The sequence below is a fragment of the Lampris incognitus genome, chromosome 4, assembly GCF_029633865.1.
Source record: "Lampris incognitus isolate fLamInc1 chromosome 4, fLamInc1.hap2, whole genome shotgun sequence".
NCBI lineage: Eukaryota > Metazoa > Chordata > Actinopteri > Lampriformes > Lampridae > Lampris > Lampris incognitus.
The window spans coordinates 57335679-57362677 of record NC_079214.1 but is presented as its reverse complement, the minus strand read 5'-3'; the positions used below and the strand labels follow the sequence as shown (position 1 = coordinate 57362677).

Genomic DNA, 26999 nt, shown 5'->3' with positions numbered 1-26999 from the left:
ACATGTTTTCCAGCGTAGCTGATCGATCTTGATATTTTCAAAGTGTATCAAGAGGTGTCATAATTAACGGCATGAGGTTGGCCGCTGGTCTGTTCGTTGTGCACCCTTTGAATTGCTAGGACTCATTTAGCCATTCCAGGCAGCGCCACCCCCACCTCTGCAGATTCAGCAGCATGCCTTGCTGCCCCATGCTCTTTCTTTTGGAAGACAGCAAAGAAAAAATATGGGCAAATCGAAATTGGATTTGACAGCAGAAACTGATAAGACAATCTGTACATAACGATTTTAGCTAGCGAGCTATGGTGCATACAGTAATCAGCTAGATTTGAGGGGGTCAGTAGCAGCTAGCAGACTAAAATATCCATTATCTATGTGTTATCATATTATCTAATATTTACTTATAATATGTTCTAAAACATGTCTTAGTTATCAGAATAAAAGCTGTTTAACAAAATACAGATCTCCTGAAAAGAGGAAATAATTGTGTGCTGCCCGTTGACTGGCTCGCTGAATAATATATCCTCCATCATATGCTCTGACAGACTGATCTACTGAGGCATGCGGGTGTTTTATAGGTCTTTGGTGGGCGTATATGGCTTTCATAAAATCAGATGGGATTTGTTAGAGAAACCGATGAGTCAGAGGTTATTTAAGGACTGCAACAATGTGTGCATGTGCTTGTAGAAGACCTCTACTGACAGATTATACAACATCAGTCGCTAAAACCCTGGTTCAGCCATGTTTGGTTGGTGGTAGGAAAGGTGCTAACACAACGCCATTGGTGAAACCGTTTCATTTGAATGGATTTCTGAGATTTGGAGCAGGAATGTATTTACCAGTATCACCACATATATGTCAATAAATGGGTGTCCGGGATTGTAACTTCCAGTGTTTTGAGAATTTAATCATTTAGGTGTTTGAAATATTTTTCAATGAATTACGAACAGCAAAATCTGTCTAAAACTGGTATGTAGCATTTTACAATGAAACAATTTAACTACAGGTAACGTTTTACCTACGATGAGTACCAGAATAGAACTTGCAAATTGTATTTGAGCGTTTATTTCCTATTTATACCACTGTCACGAAAAATACTTGCTTCTGATTGGTTGGTGCATTAAAACCATACAATGCACAGGTAGTTCAGCTCAAGTTCAATCACTGCTCTAAATTCATGCAATGGCCAGTTTTGCAATGTAATTATAGCAACATGCTTCATCAGCAGCAAGCACACTGAACATTCAAAATTAGCTTAGTGGCTAAATATTGCCTCAAAATTTTTTTAATTCTGAATCCAAAATTTTCAACATAAAAAACAGAACAAAAACATTCAACATAAAATAAGTGAATGTTTTTATTTCAATTCTTTGGTGAGTGACCATGGTATAAGTGGGACAGTCTACTCCATGGTGTGCATTAAGGAATTTTAATGCATGATGCATAAAGAACTGCCCGGTGTAAAGTGGAGGCAATATAGCATCCCCCCCCTTTTTTTAGGGAGTTGTTTCACATCCGATGCAAGGGTCTAAAGACAGGATATTATATTGCTGTGAAATCCACTGAGGCAAATTCGTAATTTGTGATAATGGGCTATGCAAATAAAACTGACTTGACTTGCTTATTACATGGTTACACTGAAAACTCGATTCTGATTGGTAAATTAAATCATTCTGCAGTCAGTTATTTCTGTGTAGCAGACAGTTGTCAAGATGCAGACTCATCACCGATCTTGTTCTGTTAACAACATGCTCAGAACACAGCCTAATCATTCCCAACATACTCTTCCGCCAGAAGAACAAATTTAACACAAGCTGGAGGCATCCTCGTTCTAACACTTGGCACCTCATTGACTACATTATCATCTGTCAAAGAGACCGACGCGAGGTACTAGCCACCAGAGTGATAATCAGTGCAGATGACTGCTGGACTGACCACCGCCTTATCCGCTCTACCCTGTCCATCCAACTTCACAGGAAAAAAAGGGCGCAGAAAAAGCAGAGCCACCTAAAGCTCAACCTCGAAAAACTTACTGCTACCTCCTCTCGTCAACAGTTCCAGGCCATGCTCCGTACACCAATGCCCAAGTAGTATCCAGATGATATGAAAGCCACTGGGATATGCTCAGGACTGCAATCAGGGCCCGAAATTAACTTTTTTCCTCAGTGTCCCACAACTGTCCCGAATTCTACTTTGTATTGTCCCGGATATAACCAACAGTGTCCCAAATTTTAATTCTTGTCGTCGCCCCCCCCAATTATGCAGAATAAATATAATTTGATCCTTTTTTGTCACTTAATCATCACACCATGGACTCTGGTCCACGATATAAGTTTAAAATACTTATTCTTTTATTGAACATATGAATATTAGTTTCGGGAGTCGGCAGTCGTTTCGGGAGTCGGCAGTATTGGGGCTTGCATCAGGGGGCTGTTTATTCAACCACCTCAGCATTTCTTTCTTCTTCTTCTTTTAACTGTCGTTGATGATGGTCTATCGCTCTGACTCTATGAATGTTGCATTGGCGCGAGTCAAGCAGCAGCCACTGGCAGAGTGGATGACGTAGAATGCATTCTATGATTTGCACGAACAGGCGATTGACTGCCCCATCGTGAGGTGCCGCAAGAACGTAAGCCTTCTGTAGTTTCGCCGTTCACACCTTTTTATTAAATTATTCAAACGACAAAGTAACGTCTAGATACTCATAATAAATGACTTTGCAAATAACACCTATTTCGAAGTTTACTTTGACATTTTTTTTCACTATCCCGGAATCGTCCCAAACAAAATATATTTGTGTCCCAGTAGGATTTTTTATGGTCCCCGGGACATCGTTAATTTCGAGCCCTGACTGCAATCACTGGCATCTGTAAAACCACTCTTGGACATTAGATGAAGAACCACCAAGATGGGTTTGATGAGAATGACCTGGAAATCCAATGGTTAATCAACATCAAGATGCAAGCCTTTACCATCTGGCAGAATGACATCAACTGCCAAAATAAATGCGCTGCCCATGCAAGAGCAAAGTCAGCCATCCAATGCCAGGTCAGGGAACTGAAGAACCAGTAGTGGACAAAGAAGACCCTTGAGATTCCCAGAATTTTGACAGAGGCTTCTTTGATGCTACTAAAGCAATATACGGTCCCAGCCACTGCCATCTAAATACACACTGCTAACAGACAACAAGTCAATCAAAGAGAGGTGGACAGAGCACTACCAGGACCTTTTAAACCAGGACTCTAGCCCTGAGATGGATGCCCTCTAACTACTCCCTCAACAACCCAAAGAGGAGGACATGGCTGCACAACCTACTCCAGCGGTGGCCAACTATGTGCCACGGAGAGCCATGTGTATGCAGGTTTTCATCCCAACTACTTAAAATATGGTTAAAGAGGAAATCCCTGTGTAACTTAGGGACACACTCGTTGTCTTTAACTTTAAGAAAGGGGACAAAGCTGAGTGCGGAAACTACTGTAGCAGTTCCTTGCTTTCCACCATGGGGAAAGCTCTGGCTAGAGTCTTGGCCAACCGACTCCGCTGAATATCAGAGGAAATTCTGCCAGAATCCCAAAGCGGTTTTCATCCTAACAGAGGCACCATGGACATGATTTTTACTGCTCACAAACTCCAAGAAAAAGCCCAGGAACAGAATCAACCATTGTACATGGCTTTCATAAACTTAACCAAAGCTTTTAATTCCATAAACTGCCAGGGCCTCTGGCTAGTTCTGTCAAAAATAGGCTCCCCTGACAAATATATACATATATATATATATATATATATATATATATATATATATATATATATATATATATATATATATAGCGTTTTTCCCCGAAACCGTCAATGGTGTTGTGAGTGCTCAACTAATGAGGAGCGGAATATCAACACGGATACAAGTAAAAAAGATTTCAGTACAGGCCTGTTTCATGCGTCTCGCACTCATCAGCTCTTTTTTACTGTATCCGTGTTGATATATACACACACACACACACACACACACACACACTAATATATATACTAAATGATACTATGTCAGCTGAAGTACTCAGCAGTTATGGAGAAGAGACAGGGTCCTTCAATGTCCACACAGGAGTTAAACAAGGCTGTGTCATCTCCCCAACCCTGTTCTCTGTCTTCATGGCCACCATCCTCCACCTCACTGGTCCCAATCTGCCTCAGAGATTCAAAATCATGTACAGGACTGATGGGAATCTTCTGAATATTAACAGATTCAGGGTTACAGGTAAAACCACCACCGCATCCATCATAGAGCTGCAGTACACTGATGACAATGCCTTAGTGTCCCTTGTAGAAGAGGAACTACAGAACATACTGGAAGCCTTTGCAAAGGCATACGAGCAGCTTGGCCTGGCCATTAACATAAATAAGACCCATATCCTTTACCAACCCCCAACCAACAGAAATATGCCTGCTCTGCCCCCATCCATCTCTGTAGACAACACCAGACTTGAAAACATGAAACAGTTCCTATAGCTTGGCTGCCTTCTCTCCTCCAAAGCCAATATTGACATTGAAATACTCCATTGTCTCAGTTGTGCCAGCCAGACCTTCTCAAGATTGAGTAAAAGGTTTTTTGAAAACCGCGACCTTCAGGTCAGAACAAAAATTCTGGTGTACAAAGCGATAGTGCTGCCCATTTTACTGTATGGGTCAGAAACCTGGACCTAATATAGCGGGCACCTGAAGACACTCAAGGCATACCAAAAGCGATGCCTCAGGAAGATCCTTAAGATCAGCTGGGAGGATAAGCACAACAACTTCAGCATCCTTGAGGAGGCCAACATGCCAACTATAACTGCCACCATCGCACAACATCAGCTGAGATGGACTGGCCATGTCCTCCGCATGTTTGACTCTTGCCTCCCGAAACAAGTCCTTTACTCTCTCTCAGCTTGTGACAGGACGCCGTGCCCCAGGAAGACAAAAGAAGCGATATAAAGATAACATCAAGACCCACACCAAGATGGTTTGACATCAACCTTAACACCTGGGAACAAGCAGCAAAAAACAGGGAAGCCTGGAGACTGGCTGCCAGTGAGGGTGCTGGGCGCTACAACCAGAGTTACCAGAAAGGCCCAAACCACATCCTCAACCACTTCTTCACACCCTTGTCCACATTGTCCCAAAATATGTGGCTCCAGGATCAGCCTCTATGCCCACCTGAAGACCCACAAGGACCTAGAAGGAGGACAGTCATACTCGACCCCGGGTGACTGTCAATTCCGATGATGTTCCATTCAAAATTAATACGCTTCATGAAGCCTTTGTAGGCTAATGTTAGCAAGCTAAAGACGTTTGGTGAGAAATAATTTCAAATGATCATTTCATGTCAAATTATTGACTTCTTTCATAAGGTAAAGCCGTATAAGTAGGATAATCCACACATTTGTGAAAATGAAATCGCGAAGGAGCAGTCATTATTTTTCAATAGAAGACCCCCTCAACTTGGATTATCCCTTAGTTAGCAATCAGTTAATATTGGGATGAACTCTGTGAGCAGTACCATTGTTTGGTTATAGCCAGAACATTTCTGAAAACATGTACATGTTTTCATTTTCCTTTCTCTACCATATAACACTATATTACTTGCTTGCTAGCAACATATGTATTTATGTCTACATTTTATTAGATTAGATTAGCTCACATTAGGCTACATGATCTCAGTAGGGAAACTGAATTGTGGTAGCAAAAAGGCATATATAAATCAACAGGGAAAAAATTAAAAATAAATAAAATAATCAAACATAAGTAAAAATAAAGCCATAAACATGCACGCACAAACACACACAGAGACAGTCTAAACGATCTACCCAGCTGAGTGGCTATGCTGTAAATGCTGTCTTGTCAATCCGTATAATGATTTGGCAAAATTTTACATCGAATACCCTTCCTGACACAACCACTAACCCTTTGGACGGGGGCACAAGTAAAGCGTTGGATGCCATCCCAGTATTCATGGACTTGTGCCCATGCCTGTTGCCATTTTAGAAACTACGGGACTCCCGTAAAAAAACAAAAACAATAAAAAATAAACACAGACAAAGGTAGATATTTGCTATAGCTAAGACAATGTAATATTACAGATACACATATAGATAGCTAGCTAGCTAGCTAGCTAGCTAGCTAGATAGGCAGATAGGTAGATAGATAGATAAGATATATATATATATAGATAGATAGATAGATAGATAGATAGATAGATAGATAGATAGATAGATAGATAGATAGATAGATAGATAGATAGAGTTAGTTCACAAAACAATGAATTTACAGTAGGATGATAAATGGATATACATTGCATAATTATTGTATTTGAAAATTATTATACAGAATATTCATACATTCAGATATATTAACTTTTACTGCATTTTCCATTAGCATTTCATATCAAAGTGGCCATGGTTACTCACCTTGACACACAGGCTGTGTGCCACTCCACGTTCCATTGTGGAGACAGGTCCTCTCAGCTGAGCCAATAAGACTGTAGCCTGCCTCACAGCTGAAACGCAACAGGCTCTTTGTTTTAAATTCTTCCCCTCCCAGACGGACACCGTGAGTTGGCACCCCGGGGTCGCCACAAACTCCTGGGCTGACACCTATGGGAATGAAGACATAAAAAAGATACAATACTGACAGGGAGCTGTACAAACACATATACACACAAAGACACTAACACACCCACACTTGAAAACACTGGGGGTAAACTCAGACTGACTCCTAAGGAAAGACAAACATAGAGACGCACAAGATGCATGCATGCACATCCTCAACCACATACTTGGTAAAATTAGTACTTTCCGTGTCAGTTGTACCAGCTTGTGCTCGCATTAAAAGCGCCGAGCATGTTACCATATTAGCAGCTTAAAAACTATGGGCAGGGATTTGTGAGTTGAACAGGCTACAGCATAAAATACAACCTACTGCATCTAAATGAGGTCTTTAGCTGCAGAATGGATTCTGCTCTGCTGACTGTTCTGTTTCGAGGCCAGCCCAGTAAGCCTATTGCTTTTCGGTTGTTAAGGTTGACGTTGCATTTAAAAGTTACCAGTTGCTGGGTTTTGAGCTGCATGTAAGTCTACAGGTGAGCCTCATTTCACACACGAGTAACACCTGCCCCTATCCCCCTGCACTCTAATTACATTTATTCCGATGCAAACAGTCAACTTCATAACAAAAGGGCATGTGACATCAGTCTCTGTGTGTCGATAAATGAATATTTGATATGATGTTGTTTCCCTTGGTCCCCTCCAGGAGAGTCAGTTAGAGCGGCACCAATGGAGGCGGTTTGGCTCAAGGTTTTTGTTTTTTTTGTGGAATTTTCCCCCTTTGTCTCTCCAGTTGTATCCGGCCAATTACCCCAGTCTTCCCGAGCCATCCTGGTCACTGCTCCACCCCCTCTGCCAATCCGGGGAGGGCTGCAGACTACCACGTCTCCTCCGATACATGTGGAGTCGCCAGTCGCTTCTTTTCACCTGACAGTGAGGAGTTTCACCAGGGGGATGTAGTGCATGGGAGAATCATGCTATTCCCCCTCCCCACTGAACAGGCGCCCTGACTGACCAGAGGAGGCGCTAGTGCAGCGACCAGGACACATACCCACATCCGGCTTCCTAGCTGAAGACACGGCAAATTGTGTATGTAGGGATGCCCGACCAAGCTGGAGGTAAGTCAAGTCAATTTTATTTGTATAGCCCAACACAGGTATTTGAACCAGCGAGCCCTGTGTTGGTAGGCAACAGAATAGACCACTACTGCCCGGACGCCCTGGCTCAATGTTTTTTACTCAGGGACACATCAGTAGGCTAGATGCCTGTATGTATGAGCAATGTGTATGATCATGTATGATCAAGTGTATATTTACCAGTGCAGTAAGGTGGTGCCCCACTCCATGTGCCGTCCTCCTGGCAGAACCGTGTGGCGTTACCCACCAACACCCCTCCAGGCAAACAAGAGTACTGCAGCACCGACCCATGTGTCCAGCTGCGGGTTCCAGTTACTACTGCATTAGGAGGTACGCCGGGGTCACCGCAGGAAATAGCTGGACAGACAGAGAAAGATTAAGAGAGAAAGGGTTATTATGTGGATGTATACATGTGTACCCTTGCATGTGTGTATGAGTGTGTGTTTGTATGTGTACAAGCATGGCTTCCAGATACAACTGCATTAGGAGGTACATCTGGGTCATGTCATCGTAGGTACATAGGAAACTAGAAAAAGAGAGACGACAGCAGTGGACAGCAGGGGAATTGTGCTTGTGTGTGTGGCCTGAAAATGCATGCTTAACTGCAGGTTCCAGATGATGCTGCATTAAAAAGCACAGCTGGATCCTGACAGGAAATAGAAATTGTGAGAGAAATTAAGAAGCTTAATAACTGTAAATTCAACTAGGACTCTTGAATCAACAAAAAAGGACTGAAACAGAGAGAGAGAGAGAGAGAGAGAGAGAGAGAGAGAGAGAGAGAGAGAGAGAGAGAGAGAGAGAGAGAGAGAGAGAGAAAGAGAGAGCAGATTAATATGACCCCCTGTTTAAAGTATCTTTAGCTGGAAATCAAAGAGGGAAACATCTACCATGTGTAGTAAATGTGTCATGACTGCAGGATCAAGCTGAGCTATTGATAATTCACTGCACAATATCAAAAAATGCACTGGTGTCAAAGGGAAAATAATTACAAAAAAGTTGTTTTCAATTCCAATACAGATGACCCCCCCCACACACACACACTCCTTTTTCTTACATCAAAGAGGCTTCTAGAGAACACTGGTGATATGAAACCCAATTCAGTCTTCTATTCCTGCCAGCTGTAAGGTCCTCCTACATCCCCCATGCCCCCAAATTGTATTACCCCCTTCTCTCCTATCCCATTCCTCTCCAAATGTGGGCCTCCCATCATCCATATCTTCTCTGATAACTGATAAAACCATGTCGCTGGACTGTAATCCCCACTGCACAGATTACCCCCCCACACACACCCACCGCCTGTCCCTTTCTCCTACTGAGGTCTTCTATCAATCTGTATCTGCTCATCTCTCTAGCTGAATTTTGTCTGTCATTTTATATTTCTGTCTAGTCCTCCCTCTCTCTCTCTGTGACAGCGTTTCTGTCCCTTGCACTTACTCTCATCTACTCTGAATTGCGTTACATTTGGAAGCGATTGTGTGTTTGTTTTAGTCTTAGGCATTTGACAAATGGTTTTAGTCCAATGTTTTAATGCTGTTATTAACCTTTATGATCAAATTTAGTTTTTGGTCTCCAAGCCTTAAATTTTAACCCGCATTTTGTCACATTTCTTTTGTTGGTTGCATCATCTATACTGTTATCTATACTGGTCACATATAATTCACATGAAACACTTGCTGCACTAAGCTTTGCATAGCCTTGATCAACTTGCTTGGCTGATTACATCCTTTGAAATGTTGCCACAGTCCACTTCAAAGGCTGTGAGAAGTTGCTGGATATTGGCAGGAACTGAACCGTGCTCCTGTACACAGCGAGCCACCGCATCCCAAATCAATGGGCGACACGTCTGGTGAGCATGCAGCGGGTCATGGCAGAAAGAGGATATTTCGGCTTCCTGGAACTCTGCACAGATCCTTGTGACATGGGGGCCATGTATTAAATATCAAGTGGGGGCTGTGGCTGAATGACGGCCTCGGGATGGCTTCACGGTATTTGTGCATGTTCACATTTTAATTAATTAAAACACATTTTTGTTCTCTTGCCGCAGGTTGCGTGTAGCCACATCAAAACCCCACTTGGCACCACGGGGTGCTCTGTTTACAATGCCGACTTAAGTGAACCACTCAGCCACACAGTGAAGGTGTTTGCCTACTTACTTAATTTGGCACTAAACAGTGGTGAGGTAACGACCCTGATGAGGATGTGGAGCTCACAATGAGCCTCCATGAAACAGTTTTATGACAGTGTCTGTGTATTTGACCTGTTTTATTAGACTCCTGGATGGATCTATGAGACAGCCAATCCAACCATGGACATTTAGGGCTTGTATGGTAACATGTATGAGGCCATTTTATTATATACACTACCGTTCAAAAGTTTGGGATCACCCAAACAATTTTGTGTTTTCCATGAAAAGTCACACTTATTCACCACCATATGTTGTGAAATGAATAGAAAATAGAGTCAAGACATTGACAAGGTTAGAAATAATGATTTGTATTTGAAATAAGATTTTTTTTTACATCAAACTTTGCTTTCGTCAAAGAATCCTCCATTTGCAGCAATTACAGCATTGCAGACCTTTGGCATTCTAGCTGTTAATTTGTTGAGGTAATCTGGAGAAATTGCACCCCACGCTTCCAGAAGCAGCTCCCACAAGTTGGATTGGTTGGATGGGCACTTCTTGCGTACCATACGGTCAAGCTGCTCCCACAACAGCTCAATGGGGTTCAGATCTGGTGACTGCGCTGGCCACTCCATTACCGATAGAATACCAGCTGCCTGCTTCTGCTCTAAATAGTTCTTGCACAATTTGGAGGTGTGTTTAGGGTCATTGTCCTGTTGTAGGATGAAATTGGCTCCAATCAAGCGCTGTCCACTGGGTATGGCATGGCGTTGCAAAATGGAGTGATAGCCTTCCTTATTCAGAATCCCTTTTACCCTGTACAAATCTCCCACCTTACCAGCACCAAAGCAACCCCAGACCATCACATTACCTCCACCATGCTTAACAGATGGCGTCAGGCATTCTTCCAGCATCTTTTCATTTGTTCTGCGTCTCACAAACGTTCTTCTTTGTGATCCAAACACCTCAAACTTGGATTCATCCGTCCACAACACTTTTTTCCAGTCTTCCTCTGTCCAATGTCTGTGTTCTTTTGCCCATCTTAATCTTTTTCTTTTATTGGTCAGTCTCAGATATGGCTTTTTCTTTGCCACTCTGCCCTGAAGCCCAGAATCCCGCAGCCGCCTCTTCACTGTAGATGTTGACACTGGTGTTTTGCGGGTACTATTTAATGAAGATGCCAGTTGGGGACCTGTGAGGCGTCTGTTTCTCAAACTAGAGACTCTAATGTACTTATCTTCTTGCTCAGTTGTGCAACGCGGCCTCCCACTTCTTTTTCTACTCTGGTTAGAGCCTGTTTGTGCTGTCCTCTGAAGGGAGTAGTACACACCGGTGTAGGAAATCTTCAATTTCTTAGCAATTTCTCGCATGGAATAGCCTTCATTTCTAAGAACAAGAATAGACTGTCGAGTTTCAGATGAAAGTTCTCTTTTTCTGGCCATTTTGAGCGTTTAATTGACCCCACAAATGTGATGCTCCAGAAACTCAATCTGCTCAAAGGAAGGTCAGTTTTGTAGCTTCTGTAACAAGCTAAACTGTTTTCAGATGTGTGAACATGATTGCACAAGGGTTTTCTAATCATCAATTAGCCTTCTGAGCCAATGAGCAAACACATTGTACCATTAGAACACTGGAGTGATAGTTGCTTGAAATGGGCCTCTATACACCTATGTAGATATTGCACCAAAAACCAGACATTTGCAGCTAGAATAGTCATTTACCACATTAGCAATGTATAGAGTGTATTTCTTTAAAGTTAAGACTAGTTTAAAGTTATCTTCATTGAAAAGTACAGTGCTTTTCCTTCAAAAATATGGACATTTCAATGTGATCCCAAACTTTTGAACGGTAGTGTATATAGTATAATTCTAAGGGACTAGTCACTAAAAATGAGAAAACAGTACTTATTTCCAAAATACTAGTCGCTACTCTGACTGTCACCCAAGGCTACTGTAAAGTAACTTGTTGCTAAAAGTTAGAATACTAGTTCTATTAGAATAAGCTGAGTTTCATCACTAATTTCATCATGACTAGTCACGTCACTTTTCTCTTTTACTAGTAACTCAATAGTACTAGTAATTCAATGAACACTAGTTATTTTGCGTGCATATATGTACTTAGCACTACATGTCTGACTATTGAGTGGTTCCAACTGTAACAAACAAAGCCCCTTTGTTTTCATACATGTTTAATTGAGGATTTTATTTGTTTTCTTTCTTTTTTCTCTCACTTGGTTTTTGTTTTTTTGGGGGGGGTGTCCGGGGGGGGGGGGTGTTGTGTGTTTTTGTGTATATTAAAAAAACAAAAAACAAACCTATAAATAAAGTTAAAAAAATAGATAAACTTTTCATTAACCACTAGTCACCATTTAAATAGCACTAGTTGTTAATCCATTTCTACTAGTTATTATACATTAGTTAATGGTAACTAATCAATAACTACTTGCTATTCTGGTTTTTACTTGCCACCATTGTTCCTAGTTGCTATTCAATATTGACAAGTAGTTTTTTAATGAGATCTAATTTCTATACCAAATAAAGATATCAACATATATGTTTTAATTTGACATGTATTTTTAACATTAGTAAATAAGCATGACTAGTCACAACCAGATGTTTACATCAAGATTGTAGATTTGACTACCCAAAATGAAAAAGATGATACTGTCAAATTGGATAGCAACTAGTCACTTGAAAAACTACTAGACTTTATCCTAAAGCAACTAGTCACAGTTGTACACTCACTGGAATAGCAACTAGAATTCTCACATATCTTCTCTTATGACAGAGGACATAGCTTCTCTTATTGCAGAGGACATATCTTCTTATGACAGAGGACATATCTTCTCTCATGACAGAGGACATATCTTTTCTTATGACAGAGGACATATCTTCGCTTATTACAGAGGACATATCTTCTCTTATGACACAAGACATATCTGCTCTTATTACAGAGGACATATATTCTCTTATGACACAGGACATATCTTCTCTTCATGAGGACAGGATATCAGCTTTGACAGAAGCAATGTCCACGGTTGGACTCACCGCGGGTGTGGCGGAGGCTTGATCAGGGTTATCTGAACTCTTCGCCGGTGGATTGTTGGGCCTCGTGTTGATTGTATTATATTTTATAATTTTTTATAGTCGTATTTATATTTTCAAATATTTGAATGCCGTCCGCGTTGGTTTTACTGATGTTCAGCCATACGTTGGTTTATTAATAGCAGGTTTAAGTGTTTTGCATAATATTTAAAACGATGTCATTAAAATATGGAATTAGCAAGGTCTTATTTAAAAAATAGGTCTTACTCCATTTGCCACTCAACCAGAAGTCTGTGGTCTGGAGTTACGACACGAGTTGGACGAAGTGAAACGACGCTGAAGGCAGCTTATGGTAGACACATGAAGATTCGGTGTTGTGGTAACACAAAACCCTCAGACATTTCTGCAGTCAACATGTCAACGACACGCTCAGGAGACTTGGGGTATCTGCGGCGTTTATTATGTGCAACAAAACTGCAGGTTTTAAACAGACCTTTAGTTGCCCCGGGCACATGCTGCACCTGTGTAATGAGCCGGCTGGTTAACCAGCATCTTCACAACACTTCACACTCCCACGTGAACGGATTATCTTTTGGCAAAACACAAAAGCACACAAACAGGAATTTAAACACTTGAAAAAGGAATTTGTGCAAAAAACAAAAAAAAAAGAAAAAGAAAAGAGAAATTTGTAAGCATTGGTTGGATTTGACCCACTATCTTTTATTTTGGATTTTGAAACATGGATTCAAACTTGACACTTGATGCATTTTGATTTTTTTTTCTTTTTTACATCTTCCCCCTTTTTTCTCCTCTATTGTATCTGACCAATTACCCCGCTCTTTTTGAGCCGTCCCAGTCGCTGCTGCTCCACCCCCTCTCTGCTGATCGGGGGGGGGGTGCCCCGACCAACCAGAGGAGGCGCTAGTGCAGCGACCAGGACAAATACCCACATCCGACTTCCCACCCGCAGACACGGCCAATGGTGTCTGCAGGGACGCCCGATCAAACCGGAGGCAACACAGGGGATTCGACCCGGCGATCCCCGTGTTGGTAGGCAACAGAATAGACCGCTATGCTACTCGGACGCCCCTCAACATTTTGGTCTTTGTTCAGTTAACGTAAACTTCAGTTGTTGACATATATTTTGCAGGGTGTTTATCAAAAAACCCAATTATATTCTGTAATAAATTCTTTGCAATGAAATCGCTGTTGCTCACATCTCATTTTTTAATCTATTTTTCTCTCTGTGCGGCTCAGATTTTCTGTCTCTATCACGCCCCCCCCCCCCCACGTTAGCCCTCTGCATCTCTCTGTCACTTTCCCTTTCTCTCTTTTCCCCTCTCCACATCTCTGAATCACGTTCTCTCTCTCCCTTTCTGTCTCTCTAGTTTAATTTCTATGTTTCCATCAGCCGGGGTAGCTCTCCGACAATAAAGCCTGCCGCCCCGAGGGACATGCGCTCACCTCTGCCTAACACACACACACACACACACACACACACACACACACACACACACAAAACACACTGCCAAACGTGCACACGCAGCTCTAAACCTCGCTCTCTTTTATGATTACTTTGCTCCCCTTTTCTCCCTCGAACCCCTTCTTCTTCCTCCTCCTCGCTCGCTCTCTCGCTCCCTTATTCTATCTCTTTTTCTCATTCTCTTCGCACATCCCTCTCTCTTCTAGCCATTTCAAACTTCCAACGGCTTTTCCTGAGACACACAAAGAAAGATAAATAGAAAGTCACCTGTGTGTGACCACCTGAGCTAGTAAAAGCGTGTAACCATTGCTTTTTATTTATTCGTGTATTTATTTATTTTTATGTATGTGTGTGTACATATACATGGGCAGAGCTCATTGGACAATCTCCTGACTATCGATTCACTGCAACATATTTGGGCTAAATTTGTGAGAGGTCACTTGCTGTTTTTTTTGTCCTCTCTCTCTCTCTCTCTCTCTTCATTTTTTCTCTCTCTCCTCCCACTTCGCATTTCTCCCTCTTTCTCTCGAGCTGTGTTTTCATCTGAAGGACACATGTCAAGTCAAGTCAAGTCAATTTTATCCGTATAGCCCAATATCACAAATTACAAATTTGCCTCAAGGGGCTTTACAGCAACACAGCACCCTGTCCTTAAACCCTGCATCAGATAAGGGCGCTCTCTCTCAAGACCAGATTTAAGATTTAAAATTTAAGCAAAAATGTAAGTGTGTATTTGCATATTTAGCTAGTTTTGAGTGATGAAACGGTCTTCTTAAGCTGGAGAGCATGCGAGCGTTGATGAGGGTTACGTTCCAGCGGGGAAATTCTCACATCCTGTTTCTGCCATGCCTTACTGTATAATCCTTCATCACAACAACAGCTTTTCTACCCAAAGCACAGGTAAGAACATCATGATTCTCCCGCCGAATATTTCAACACCACATTCAGCGTTACTTATTCGTGACTTCCACATTTGCATGAAAATAGCTTGATGGACACGAGCTCTGTCTCCCTCTCGTTCTCTTGATAGCCATCTTACTTGATTATTTCCAAACCATTAATACTTTTTAATTCCTCCCCACTACTGTCTTTTTTTCTTTTTTTTTTGGTGGATTTTTTCTCCGTTTTTCTCCCAATTGTATTTGGCCAATTACCCCACTCTTTCGAGCTGTCTCAGTCGCTGCTCCAAACCCCTCTGCTGATCCGGGGAGGGCTGCAAACCAGGGGTGCCGCCAGGGATTTTGCGCCCCTATAAAGAATATGACTGAGTGCCATTTATTTATTTAATTAATTAAATAACTAATTTTATTATTTTTCTGACTTCTCTAAACATTAAACCCCTTCCTCTACCTTCATCCCATGCTACCAGCTTGCCCAACAATCCCCTCATCAACAGCTTCTCCGATAAGGGACCCATCTTCTTAGTTTGACAAATTTACATATAAAATGGTCTTAACAAAAAGGAATGTGATACCACCATAGCCCAGACTGAACCTGTGGGCTCTTTCCTGTGGATCTCTCCTTCCTGTGGATCGTGAATTAGAGAGGTTTTTGACAAGATCTGGCCATATGCCATTGGATAATCGGGTGGGATAAGGGGAAAAACTAGAAATAAATTAATAATAATAAAAAATCTGAGCACCGTTGTGGTGCCCTCTCTAGTCTGGCACCCTTGGAATCTTCATAACATTATACCCACTTACGGCGCCACTGCTGCAGACTACCACATGCCTCCTCTGATACATGTGGAGTCGCCAGCCGCTTCTTTTCACCTGACAGTGAGGAGTTTTGCCAGGGGGATGCAGCACATGGGAGGATCACGCTATTCCCCCCAGTTCCCCCTCCGCCCCGAACAGGCACCCCAACCAACCAGAGGAGGCACTAGTGCAGCGGCCAGGACATATACCCCCATCTGGCTTCCCACCCGCAGACACGGCCAATTGTGTCTGTAGGGATGCACGACCAAGCTGGAGGTAACACGGGGATTTGAACCGGCGATCCCTGTGTCGGTAGGCAATGGAATAAACCGCCACGCCACCCGGATGCCCCCCACTGTCCTTTTTCAACTCCGCCCTACCCCTCAATTACTGATGACGCAGAGAACCATGTCTCGCCCTCCTCACCCTGTACTGTAATATCCATACCTAGGCAGCGCGGGATTGGTCGGTCCCAGCGTCCATCATGCTGACATGTGAGGAGGGCTGACCCCAGCAGGTAAAAGCCTTGTTTACAATGGATTGTCACCATCATGCCGTAGCTGAAGACTTCTGGATAACGCAGTCCAGACTGACGAACACCGTTCTCCACCTGGCCCTGGTCCGAACAGTTCACCACTGGGACGAAGCAGAAAAGAAACAGATGCGCATGTAAGCAGAAATACCATGTTAACAAATGACAATACTGGTTTATTAAAGTATTATTACAGTATTATTTATCACATTACAGTACTGGTCCTCCCCGCCTTTTTTTTTTGGGTCTGGATCCCAATTTAGTTATACTAACTCTATAACTGGCCAGCGTGTATAAGTAAATAAATAAATAAACAAACAAATAAATAAATAAACACACAAACTAGCAAACAAACAAACAAGAATCAACTGCAATTTAATAACTGAAAATGTCCTTCCAAATGTTCTGTCTCTTCTCTGCCCTGTTTTGGGCTTTTCTGTTGTGTTGTGTTCTGGACTATTCTACTGTGTCTGGTTTCTCTTCTATGCTGTCTTTTTCTATTTCATTCTTATTGAGCTGCTTTATTTATTTCTTGTTCTGTTTTCTCCTCAGTTCTGTTCTGCCCTGCTCTCAGGGTACATGCCCAGTTCCTCTCCCAGATGTCACTGGGGAAACTGATGTTCACTCACATCAAGTCCTTGGGGGGCGGGGTCACTAGCATGACTAGTGTGTGTGTGTGTGTGTGTGTGTGTGTGTAAATCCAGTGGGAGCAAAGAAAGTTTCATTCTTATAATTGACAGCTGCTGCTGGGTCAAAGAAAAAAGAGGGAAGAAAATGTGTGAGACAAAGGAGAGAGAGAAAGCGAGAGAGAGAGAGAAAGCGAGTGAGATAGAGAGAGAGATAGAGAAAGAGAGCTAGAGAGAAATAGATAGAGAGAGCGAGAGAAAGAGATAGAGAGAGAAAGCAATAGAGAGAGAGAGAGAGAGAGAGAGAGAGAGAGAGAGAGAGAGAGAGAGAGAGAGAGAGAGAGCCAAAGAAAATTTAGCAGGCAGGAATGAATTCTTCGAATGAAAAAACCCAGGTGAGTAAATATGTAATACCAATCTGAACACCATCACTACAATGTGTGTGTGTGCTTCTCAGAAGATCATGACTTATACCTTTGAAAAAATGCAATGAAAGGTTTGTGCATGATCGGAAGTAGAAAACAATGTTTCTGCAGCTCAGTCAGTCAGTCAAGTTGCATTTTATATATAGCTGTGTATTTGACTGTGTGTGTGTGTGTATGTGAGAGAAAGAGTTATGTATGACTATAGTTGCTGACTTATTAATAATGCACATTCAGCATCCTGTTTGCAGCTAAGTTAGTGTTCCTGCTGGTCTTTTGTAATGCAAGCGCTAGAAATGCATGAATTCTTAAATTCACAGACGCATCGACAGCCGACATGAGTCAAAGTTTGTCAGTTGACAGTTGGCATTACTCAACTTTACATAGACTCATAAATATATTATCATACATATATACATTTAATTTTGATAGCGCAAAGCTGTTAAATGGCAGAACAAGCTTGCTTGCTATATATAATTATAAATATATATTCGCCTGCCGCCCAGTGACTCCTGGGAGAGGCTCCAGCATCCCTGCGACCCGAATTTGGATAAGCGGCTTGGATAATGGCTGGATGGATGGATGGATAAATATATTAAATACTTGTCTGGATGTCTTTGACTAAAAGTCAAAGACAAATATAGAATATGAAGGAAATATGAAATATGAAGGAAATGTTAGTGTACCTTGCTAACAGGTTATCAAGATTGTTCAAGAAAGTTGGGAAAACATTCAGTAGCTAACTAATGTGTTTTGAATTCCAGTGTGTCACTGTGTATCTATATATGTGTGTGTGTGTGCGTGCGTGTGTGTGTGTGTGTGTGTGTGTGTGTACCTCTGCAGACAGGTAGGGGGCTACTCCACTGTCCGTTGAGTCGACACTGAGCGCGTGCGTTCCCATGGAGAGTGTAACCCCGATTACAGGTGAAGTTAACAACATCGTTTAAGTTGAATTCACTGCCATTGGTCCGCCCATTGGCCGGGTTGCCTGGGTGACCACAGGTGATGGCTGCAGGCGAGGACACAGCATATGAAGAGATGCACTGCGAGAGGCTGGTATGCAGGGTTAATGAAGTTTACTGATGTGATTCTTTTCTCATTGACACTGTATTGAAACCTAATTAGGTTCCTGAAAATAGTCATTACAATGGTTCAAAGTCAGAGAATTCTCAGAGAGACTAGCCTGTGAACTGGGCATTTTATTCGTTAGTGTAAATGATCTGATATCAGCCCATTAATTAAGCTTCTCATTTACAATAAAAATAGTGCTCGATCAACTCTGGTTACCAGATTACACAAGTTATACTGAAAGGTACTTACGGACACAGACGGGTGTTGTTCCCGACCACCGATGATCCTGCTGGCAGATTCTGACCGATGTGCCAATCAGTCGATATCCCAGCATGCACTGGTACACTACTGTGTCACGGTAGCTAGAGCCATCTCCGCTAATGTGGCCATTGACAATGGGGTCTGGGGAATCACAGTGGCCAGCTAGAATGGAGATATTGACATACATGCATAAATGTATGCATCTAGAAATAACCATAACAATATCTTAGGTTAATGTATATGGCCCTAAAATTCCAACTTTGGCTATTATCCCAACACTTAGACCTTTTTAAATATGTTTTAGTTCGTACTTCTTTTGACTAAAAAAAAAAAAAGAAAAAAAAAAGGCATACATTCATTATTCTACATCCCTCCCCCTCTGCCGATCCGGGGAGGGATGCAGACTACCACATGCCTCCTCCGATACATGTGGTGTCACCAGCCGCTTCTTTTCACCTGACAGTGAGGAGTTTCGCCAGGAGGACGTAGCTCGTGGGAGGATCACGCTATTTCCCCCAGTTCCCCCTCCGCCCCGAACAGCCGCCCCAACTGACCAGAGGAGGCGCTAGTGCAGCGACCAGGATACATAGCCACCCATCATCTGGCTTCACAGCCGCAGACACAGCCAATTGTGTCTGTAGGGGCACCGACCAAGCTGGAGGCAACACGGGGATTCGAACCGCCAATCCCCGTGTTGGTAGGCAACGGAATAGACCGCTATGCTACCCGAACTCCCCCTCACTATTGTAATGAGAATTAGAAAAAAAGGTTTTAAAAGAACAATATTAGCTGACAGAACCAATAACTGAGCCTTAAAGGGGCAAACTTTTGCCGTTACTCAAGCTTCTACTTTTACAGTGTACTGGATGTAAAAATACACATACATGCCACTGGCACGCTCACACCTGACCTCAGCTCTTCTGTGACACGTGACCTCATCACAATTAAATAACACGACTTTTAAGTGACTTTTCAACCAGTAAACATGTAAACTCTAGATGGGTGAAACACATTGTCTGATTGTGTTTATATAATTCAGTAAAAAAAAAACCAAAACCCGATATACTTATCCATAATTAACAACAAAGCACATATATTTTACTTCATGAGGACTATCGAGGCTGAAACAATAAACCTAATAATATCAAGTTGACTTGTATATTTCTTTTTATTCACCCAAGTCAAGTTCTGTTTCGTGAATTATCTCCCCAAAGCATATCAACTCCATTAGCAAGGCATGTTAACAATTTAACAAAAATCGATAGGCCATGTAGTACACGTCCAACTAACACTGCAAGATGCAGGACAGACAAGTACACATCTTAACAGAGAAAGGAGTGTGCATACCGTGTGTAAAGCTCCCATGGGGAGTGGATTGATACACTCCCGTCTTGATGAAGAAGCTTGGCGGATCGAAATGTTAATGTTTCAGGAAACACACCATGGGGATGTATTTATTTATTTTTTGACGTGTACAATTACGCCCACTTAATTTGTTTCGATTTCAATGATGCTTGCATTGACAACTATGCTGTCGTAAATAAACACTGCATATCGGCAAATAGATTGCATGCACATTTACCCACAACACACCTGAGGGTAATTCAACAGCAAACATGACATGAGTCTATGAGGACCACTGAGCATATTTTCTCACACTATTTGTCTGCATATTTAAAGGTGGTTTTATTTTAGGGATAGGCTTGACAATATCTTTTCAGTCTACTTTGAACATGCTGAGTTGTCACGGTAACATGCTCAACCACATCCTTAGGATGATAATATTTGGGGTGGAAAATGTAGGCTGTTTGGTTGTGTGGATGAGAGCTAGTTCCTGGCTTTCCATGACTTCATCTTTGATTACTCGGATGTGAATCCGAGTAGGATTCCAAATAAGTCTTTTAAACCGAATAGGTCTTTTAATCTACATTTAATTTATCTTAGTCTGGTTTTTTACTATAAAGGTCTGTTTCATTTTGTCCCTCATGAACAGGCCTAAATTTGTTGAATGAAAATTAGCATGTTGGTTTTTCTAGAGGAACCTTAAATAGATTTAGAAAGTTCTCTACAAAGATGGGAATATGTCACATATGTGTTAAGTCGAGATTCGAGTCAAGCCACAAGTTAGTGTTCGGAAACAAGCAAGACAAGTCAACTTATTGCTCGGGTCAAGAAATTCACGTCAAGTCACCTGAAATGACAAGAAGCAAGCTAAGCTTCCACATTTAATGCAGTCAAAGACGGTGGTTATAAAATGCTGGGTTTTATTTTTGACATTGAAACTAAAGGTTTACATGAACAAAAGCTGCTTCTGCTTGCTTAAAGTGGGGAAAGCGATCCTGGGCGGAAGTTAGCAAGAGCTAGCTATATTTTGAAAATGTATACTCCAAGAGAATCCACTCCCTCACTTCCACCTAACAGCCTTGTGAACATGAAAAGTGATTGACAGCAAGCAGGGACCAATGGCCACACTGGCTTGCAAAGAACTCTCCTGATTGGCTCATAAGGGACAGGTACAGATCATATTCTCTAAAAACAACATAATGTTTTATATGTATCGTTAGTTTGATTACACATTCGTTATCTAATTTGTGAAACATTTTGGTATTAATTTAACATGCACTTTTTTTTAGTAAGAGTGCTCAGAAATAAATAAGCTGTGGCCTGAGCAAGACGCCAACTTTGGTCCTCTACCAATCCACAGATAAACTGTTTACATATTGGCTACACACAGTACTTCCTTGCCTGTGTAACCCTTGCTGCCAGTCCAGATTTCCTCCAGGTCTGGTAACGATGATAATTGCTCTAAAGTCTAAGTCAAATCTCACACAATACCAAATAAAAGTTGGGTCTTATGCCAATCACAGTCAAGTTGCAAGTCGTCAAATTCAGGCACTCGAGTTCAACTCGAGTCAAGTCATGTGACCTGAGTACTCGCACCTCTAGAGCTCTAAACCGAGGTCTATGTGTACAGGTTGTAACAGTCTGGTAAATATAAATGCAATTCCAAATACAAGCACAGGGTGGCTCCTCCTTTTTGTAGCGCTGTTTCAACCGACGTCCACAAGAACGAACTCACACCTTAACAAGTTGGTGCAGGTTATGATTTTTATGTTTTACTGTTCATGTATGATCAGAGGTGTAAAAACCAGGTCCAGAAAGTAAATGTCCAAACCGTGTAATTTGCTCCAACCATGTTACTAAACCAGCTGAACTCATTAACTAGTTTTCCCTACCTCGTTGAGGAGTGCAGTTGACTAGAATCTTCTGGTGTAGTACATGAGTGGAGCAAATACATGGTTTGGACTTTTACTTTCTGGACCTGGTTTTTACACCTCTGTGTATGACCAGTGAACATCGTGCTGTGGAGACCTGGCATTGTATGGTCGACGTATGTGCAACAGAACGAAGTAGCAGCGTGGAAATCCCCATCTTGCTGTCTGTCGACTCTGAGCTAATCAGCTATCCCGGGGCTCTTGCTAACTAGCCACATGCTGCTAGCTCTCCCCACCTACACCAGCCCAACATTACAAGGTGCATCTCATTCCAGCAGTTAAACATTTGGTTTCCATGGCCCTTACCTAAACATCGGGTCTCTGCACCGCTCCACAGTCCATTAGCACCACACTCTCGTACATGTGACCCCACCAGTGTGTAACCATGATTACACATGAAGATGGCAGTTGCTCCATAGGTGGTCAACGTCCCCAACTTGGTACCAAAAGGCATAGAGGGCAGCTCACCACAGGAAATTACTGATTCACAGAAAAAAATAAAAATAATATGGACTTAGATAAACAACATTAGTTAAAAATCTCCACGTGGAGAATTACAAACTGATTAAATGGAAACACATTCTATTGTAACACCCCCCCCCAATAAATAATAAACAAACAAACAAATAAATAAATAAATACTTCCTTTTAACCACAGTGGGGCTGGGCTCTCTGTGATCTAAAGCCAAAATATGTGTAGAAAGAGCTGTAAAAATACCCAGTACTGATTACCCTTGTCTGTTACATTTCCAGAGCCTTTAAAAAAAGACCCTACAATGTGAGAAAGAATCAGAAAAAGAAGACAATACTGAAGTCTGGAGGATTGTGAGGCAGTGTGAGTTTACAAAGGGTTTATTTTGGGTGGTAAGCTCGACTGAATCGGATTTAGTTAGCTTTTGTTTTAATCTATCCTGAGAGACAGTTTGAAAATCACCAGTCAACTTTTGGCAACAAAGTCTTGTTTTTACTGAGCGATGTTGCAGAATTAATGTAAACCCTTGTAACTTTAAGAAATTCAACTGAAACAACAGATCACAGGAAACAAGTTAAATTGATTACATAAAGAAATAAATAGAGATTGTGGGTGAGACAAAGCTTGGAAACCAGTAATCTAATGAAAGACACTTAAATTTGCAATCATTCTCTTAACTTTTCAGCAAGTGTGCACGCTTACATTTTTCAATGGAATGTTCAACTATTACCGAACACTAAGAAATTCCATCCATTATCCAAACCGCTTATCCTGCTCTCAGGGTCGCGGGGATGCTGGAGCCTAGCCCAGCAGTCATTGGGCGGCAGGCAGGGAGACACCCTGGACAGGCTGCCAGTCCATCACAGGGCCGACACACACACACACACACACAAACACGCACACTCATACCGAGGGGCAATTTAGTATGGCCGATTCACCTGACCCACATGTCTTTGGACTGTGGGAGGAAACTGGAGCACCTGGAGGAAACCCACGCAGACACGGGGAGACATGCAAACACCACAGAGGACGACCCGGCACGACCCTCAAGCTTGGACTACCCCAGGGCTCGAACCCAGGACCTTCCTGCTGTGAGGCGACTGCACTAACCACTGCGCCACCGTGCCGCCTACTAAGAAAATGTGCATTAAAATCAAGTTTTCAAAGTCATCTTTTTCAACTTGCTCTTAGATAAAAGATGACATTTTACAAAGTAATAATGCCCAGTTTTAAGTAACTTTAATGTATCTGTAACGATGTGTATATTTACACCGGTTTGTGTGGGTGCATGTATGCTTGTGTTGTTACGTTGGTGAATGTATGACATGTGTGCAGCCTTTAAAATCTATTCTGTTTTTATTTCTATTTTTATTTATTACTTTCACTTCATGCACAATATTTGCACAATCACTTTGTGCACACATGCATGCAAATGTGCACACGCACATTCACACAACGGATAAAAACGGTCTATAAATAAAACAGCTCCCGAAATGTGGTGTAGGCATGGCACTTGCGTTCTGTTCCAGATTTTGTTCATTACTGCACGGATGCTAATATGCGCTCTCAAGGTGAGTTTCCTTTTAGTCTCAAAACTAAATGTTCTGCCAACAGAATTAATGGGTGAATTCCCAAATGAACTACAAAGGGTATTCGTTCTTTGGCCAAAGGATAATATTTCTAGCCATGTAATGTCTGACTGACTTCGCATAACTTTGTTACACAAGGGCCACAATAGCCAATAATATGATTCTGGTTAAAAAAAAGTCTATTAAGATAAGATATACTATATTAACACCTATGGGAAAATCCAGTCTCTGCATTTGACCCATCCCAACACACACACAGTGTGGGCAGCTGCCGTGCAGCGCCTGGGGACCAACTCCAGTTCTTCTTGCCATGTCTTGGCCAGGGGCACAGGCAGGGGTATTAACCTAACATTAACCTAACATGCATGTCTTTTTGATGGTGGGAGGAAACTGGATCACACAGACATGGGGAGAACATGCACACGCCACACAAAAAAGACCTGGGATGGCATAGGGTTCAAACCCAGGACCTTCTTGCCATGAGCCAACAGGGCTAACAACTGGGCCACCATGCTGTCCAGCAAACAATAACTTAAAAATGAACAAGTGTTTACATTGCTTAATCTTCTCATGTGTGTGCAGCAGAACAAATCTGCTGCATGTGCATGTTCAATTCATCCATCCAGCCATCCATCCACCCATTATCCAAGCCACTTATCCCAATAGGGGACACAGGGATGCTGGAGCCTATCCCAGCAGTCATTGGGCGGCAGGCGGGGAAACACCCTGGACAGGCTGCCAGGCCATGTTCAGTTCAGACAAACTTAATTCAACGGGGAGCACATGTCAAAAACTGACTCCAGGGAAAATGTGTCTTGATGTATTGTCTATAACATAAAGTGAACGAGTATGATTCCTCCAGAGGAAAGAGGGACAGATAGCAGGTGATTTTCTAAGTGGATACACATATATCAGAAAGCAAGCTGTAAGACCCAAACAAATTCAACTGGGTAAATATATTTCGATGGTGACAGCACTGGTGTTTTATATACAGGATGTCTGACGATTCAAAGGTGTGATGGAGTGGCATGGAGTTTACATGTTGGGTGTGTAATACTACTTACTCTTGCATGTTGCTGGGTCCTCTGCCCCCTCCCATGTCCCATTGGCAAGGCACTGCATTGTTCGATGCCCCGCCCCCAAATAGAACCCCGTTGCACATTCCAACATCACCATGCTGCCAAACTCTCCCAGCGAACCAGACAGCAGATGGTGGGTCATGTGATCAGTCAGCACATCCTCGATGCTTGGGCAGTGCACCGCTTGAGTGGGGGAGAAGAAAAAACCCTTTTGGTTGGAATTTCATTGTCCAGACCCATTTTCAGTCCATCTATTGTTAATGTAAGTGAAAGGCAAATCCTACACGAAGTAATAATTCTGGGAATTGTTATCACTATAGCAACTCATTTTGTGAAGTTAGGAAATTATTTGTTTGTAATTGTTGAACAGTTCAAAGTGGGCTCTGTTTCATTTTACTTGAATAATCTTTAATGTCCAAAGCAGTCAACTGGGTCCTGTTATTGATAAGATAATTGTATTGACTATATACACATATATATACTAGAAGAACCCCGCTACAATGTAGCGGTTTGGTTATCCACCCGTCTAAATCTCCCTCCTCTTCATCCTGCCAGCTAACCGCCTTCCCCCTGCCCCTAAACCCCCCCAACTCCAACTCCCTCCCCCCAAATGCTCAGAATCATCTGAAATGCCGGGAAAAGTGGTTTTTAGCCATTTTTAGAAAATGCATATTTTACATAATTATGCATAATTATTATAATTATTTTAATTTTCTGCTATTTTTCTGGTCCTCTCTGGAGCAATACCTACAACCTCCAAAAAAAATTAGGATCATAAGTTCGTTTTGCAAAAATGCATTTTTATTTTGCATAATGCCAAAAAATTTCTGTCCCAGAAAATTTTTATATATAGGTGAAAAAATCAAAGATGCTCAGAATCATCTGAAATGCCGAGAAAAGTGGTTTTTTTAGCCATTTTTAGAAAAATGCATATCTTGCATATTTATGCATAATTATGCATAATTTTAATTTTCTGGGACTTTTCCCTTACTCTGAGACAATACCTACCACCTCCAAAAAGAATTAGGATCATAAATGCTTTAGTTTTCGGTCCCGCTATCTACACTAACACACACACACACACACACTAGCACCACACACACACACATTCCGAAAATATATGAGTAGATACATACACACATACACACACACACACACACACACACACACACACACACACACACACACACACACACATATATATATATATATATGTGTGTGTGTGTGTCTCTCTGTGGGTGCACACATAAGTTAGCTGTTCCATGAACATGGATCTTACTGGTTCTTACTCTTAATAAAATATCATGACTCATGTTTCTAATAAAATACCATGATTCATATAGGCCTGGGCCATAAAACGATAGTGACATATGTACAAGTGATAGACACTTCATCAATAGCAATAAGAAAATGTTTCAATAGAATCTTTGATAGTTTCTCTTAAATGAATTAAATGTAAAACGCCATGAAAGCACATAACCTGTATGCATGCTCCCTCCCTGGCTCATGAGCAGCTATAGGCAGTCCACCCTATACGCTGAATATGCAATTGCACAGGATCCTACGAACCCTTTTTCTTTTAAACATTGAAAGTTTGCTGGTAGACTTAAAGCCAATCAAT

General features: G+C 41.9%; 1 protein-coding gene across 1 annotated transcript in view; it reads right to left on the bottom strand.

Annotated features, from left to right (window-relative positions):
* The window catches only part of LOC130112084 (CUB and sushi domain-containing protein 1-like), a 729421-nt gene that overhangs the window by 44654 nt on the left and 657768 nt on the right, over positions 1-26999 (bottom strand). Inside the window, exons 54-60 of the mRNA XM_056279382.1 lie at positions 25364-25561; positions 22545-22718; positions 18952-19125; positions 18467-18640; positions 16499-16687; positions 7886-8062; positions 6435-6620 (exon numbers count right to left, since the gene is read on the bottom strand). Coding sequence (XP_056135357.1) covers positions 6435-6620; positions 7886-8062; positions 16499-16687; positions 18467-18640; positions 18952-19125; positions 22545-22718; positions 25364-25561 — 1272 coding nt within the window. The remainder of the gene's footprint in view (positions 1-6434; positions 6621-7885; positions 8063-16498; positions 16688-18466; positions 18641-18951; positions 19126-22544; positions 22719-25363; positions 25562-26999) is intronic.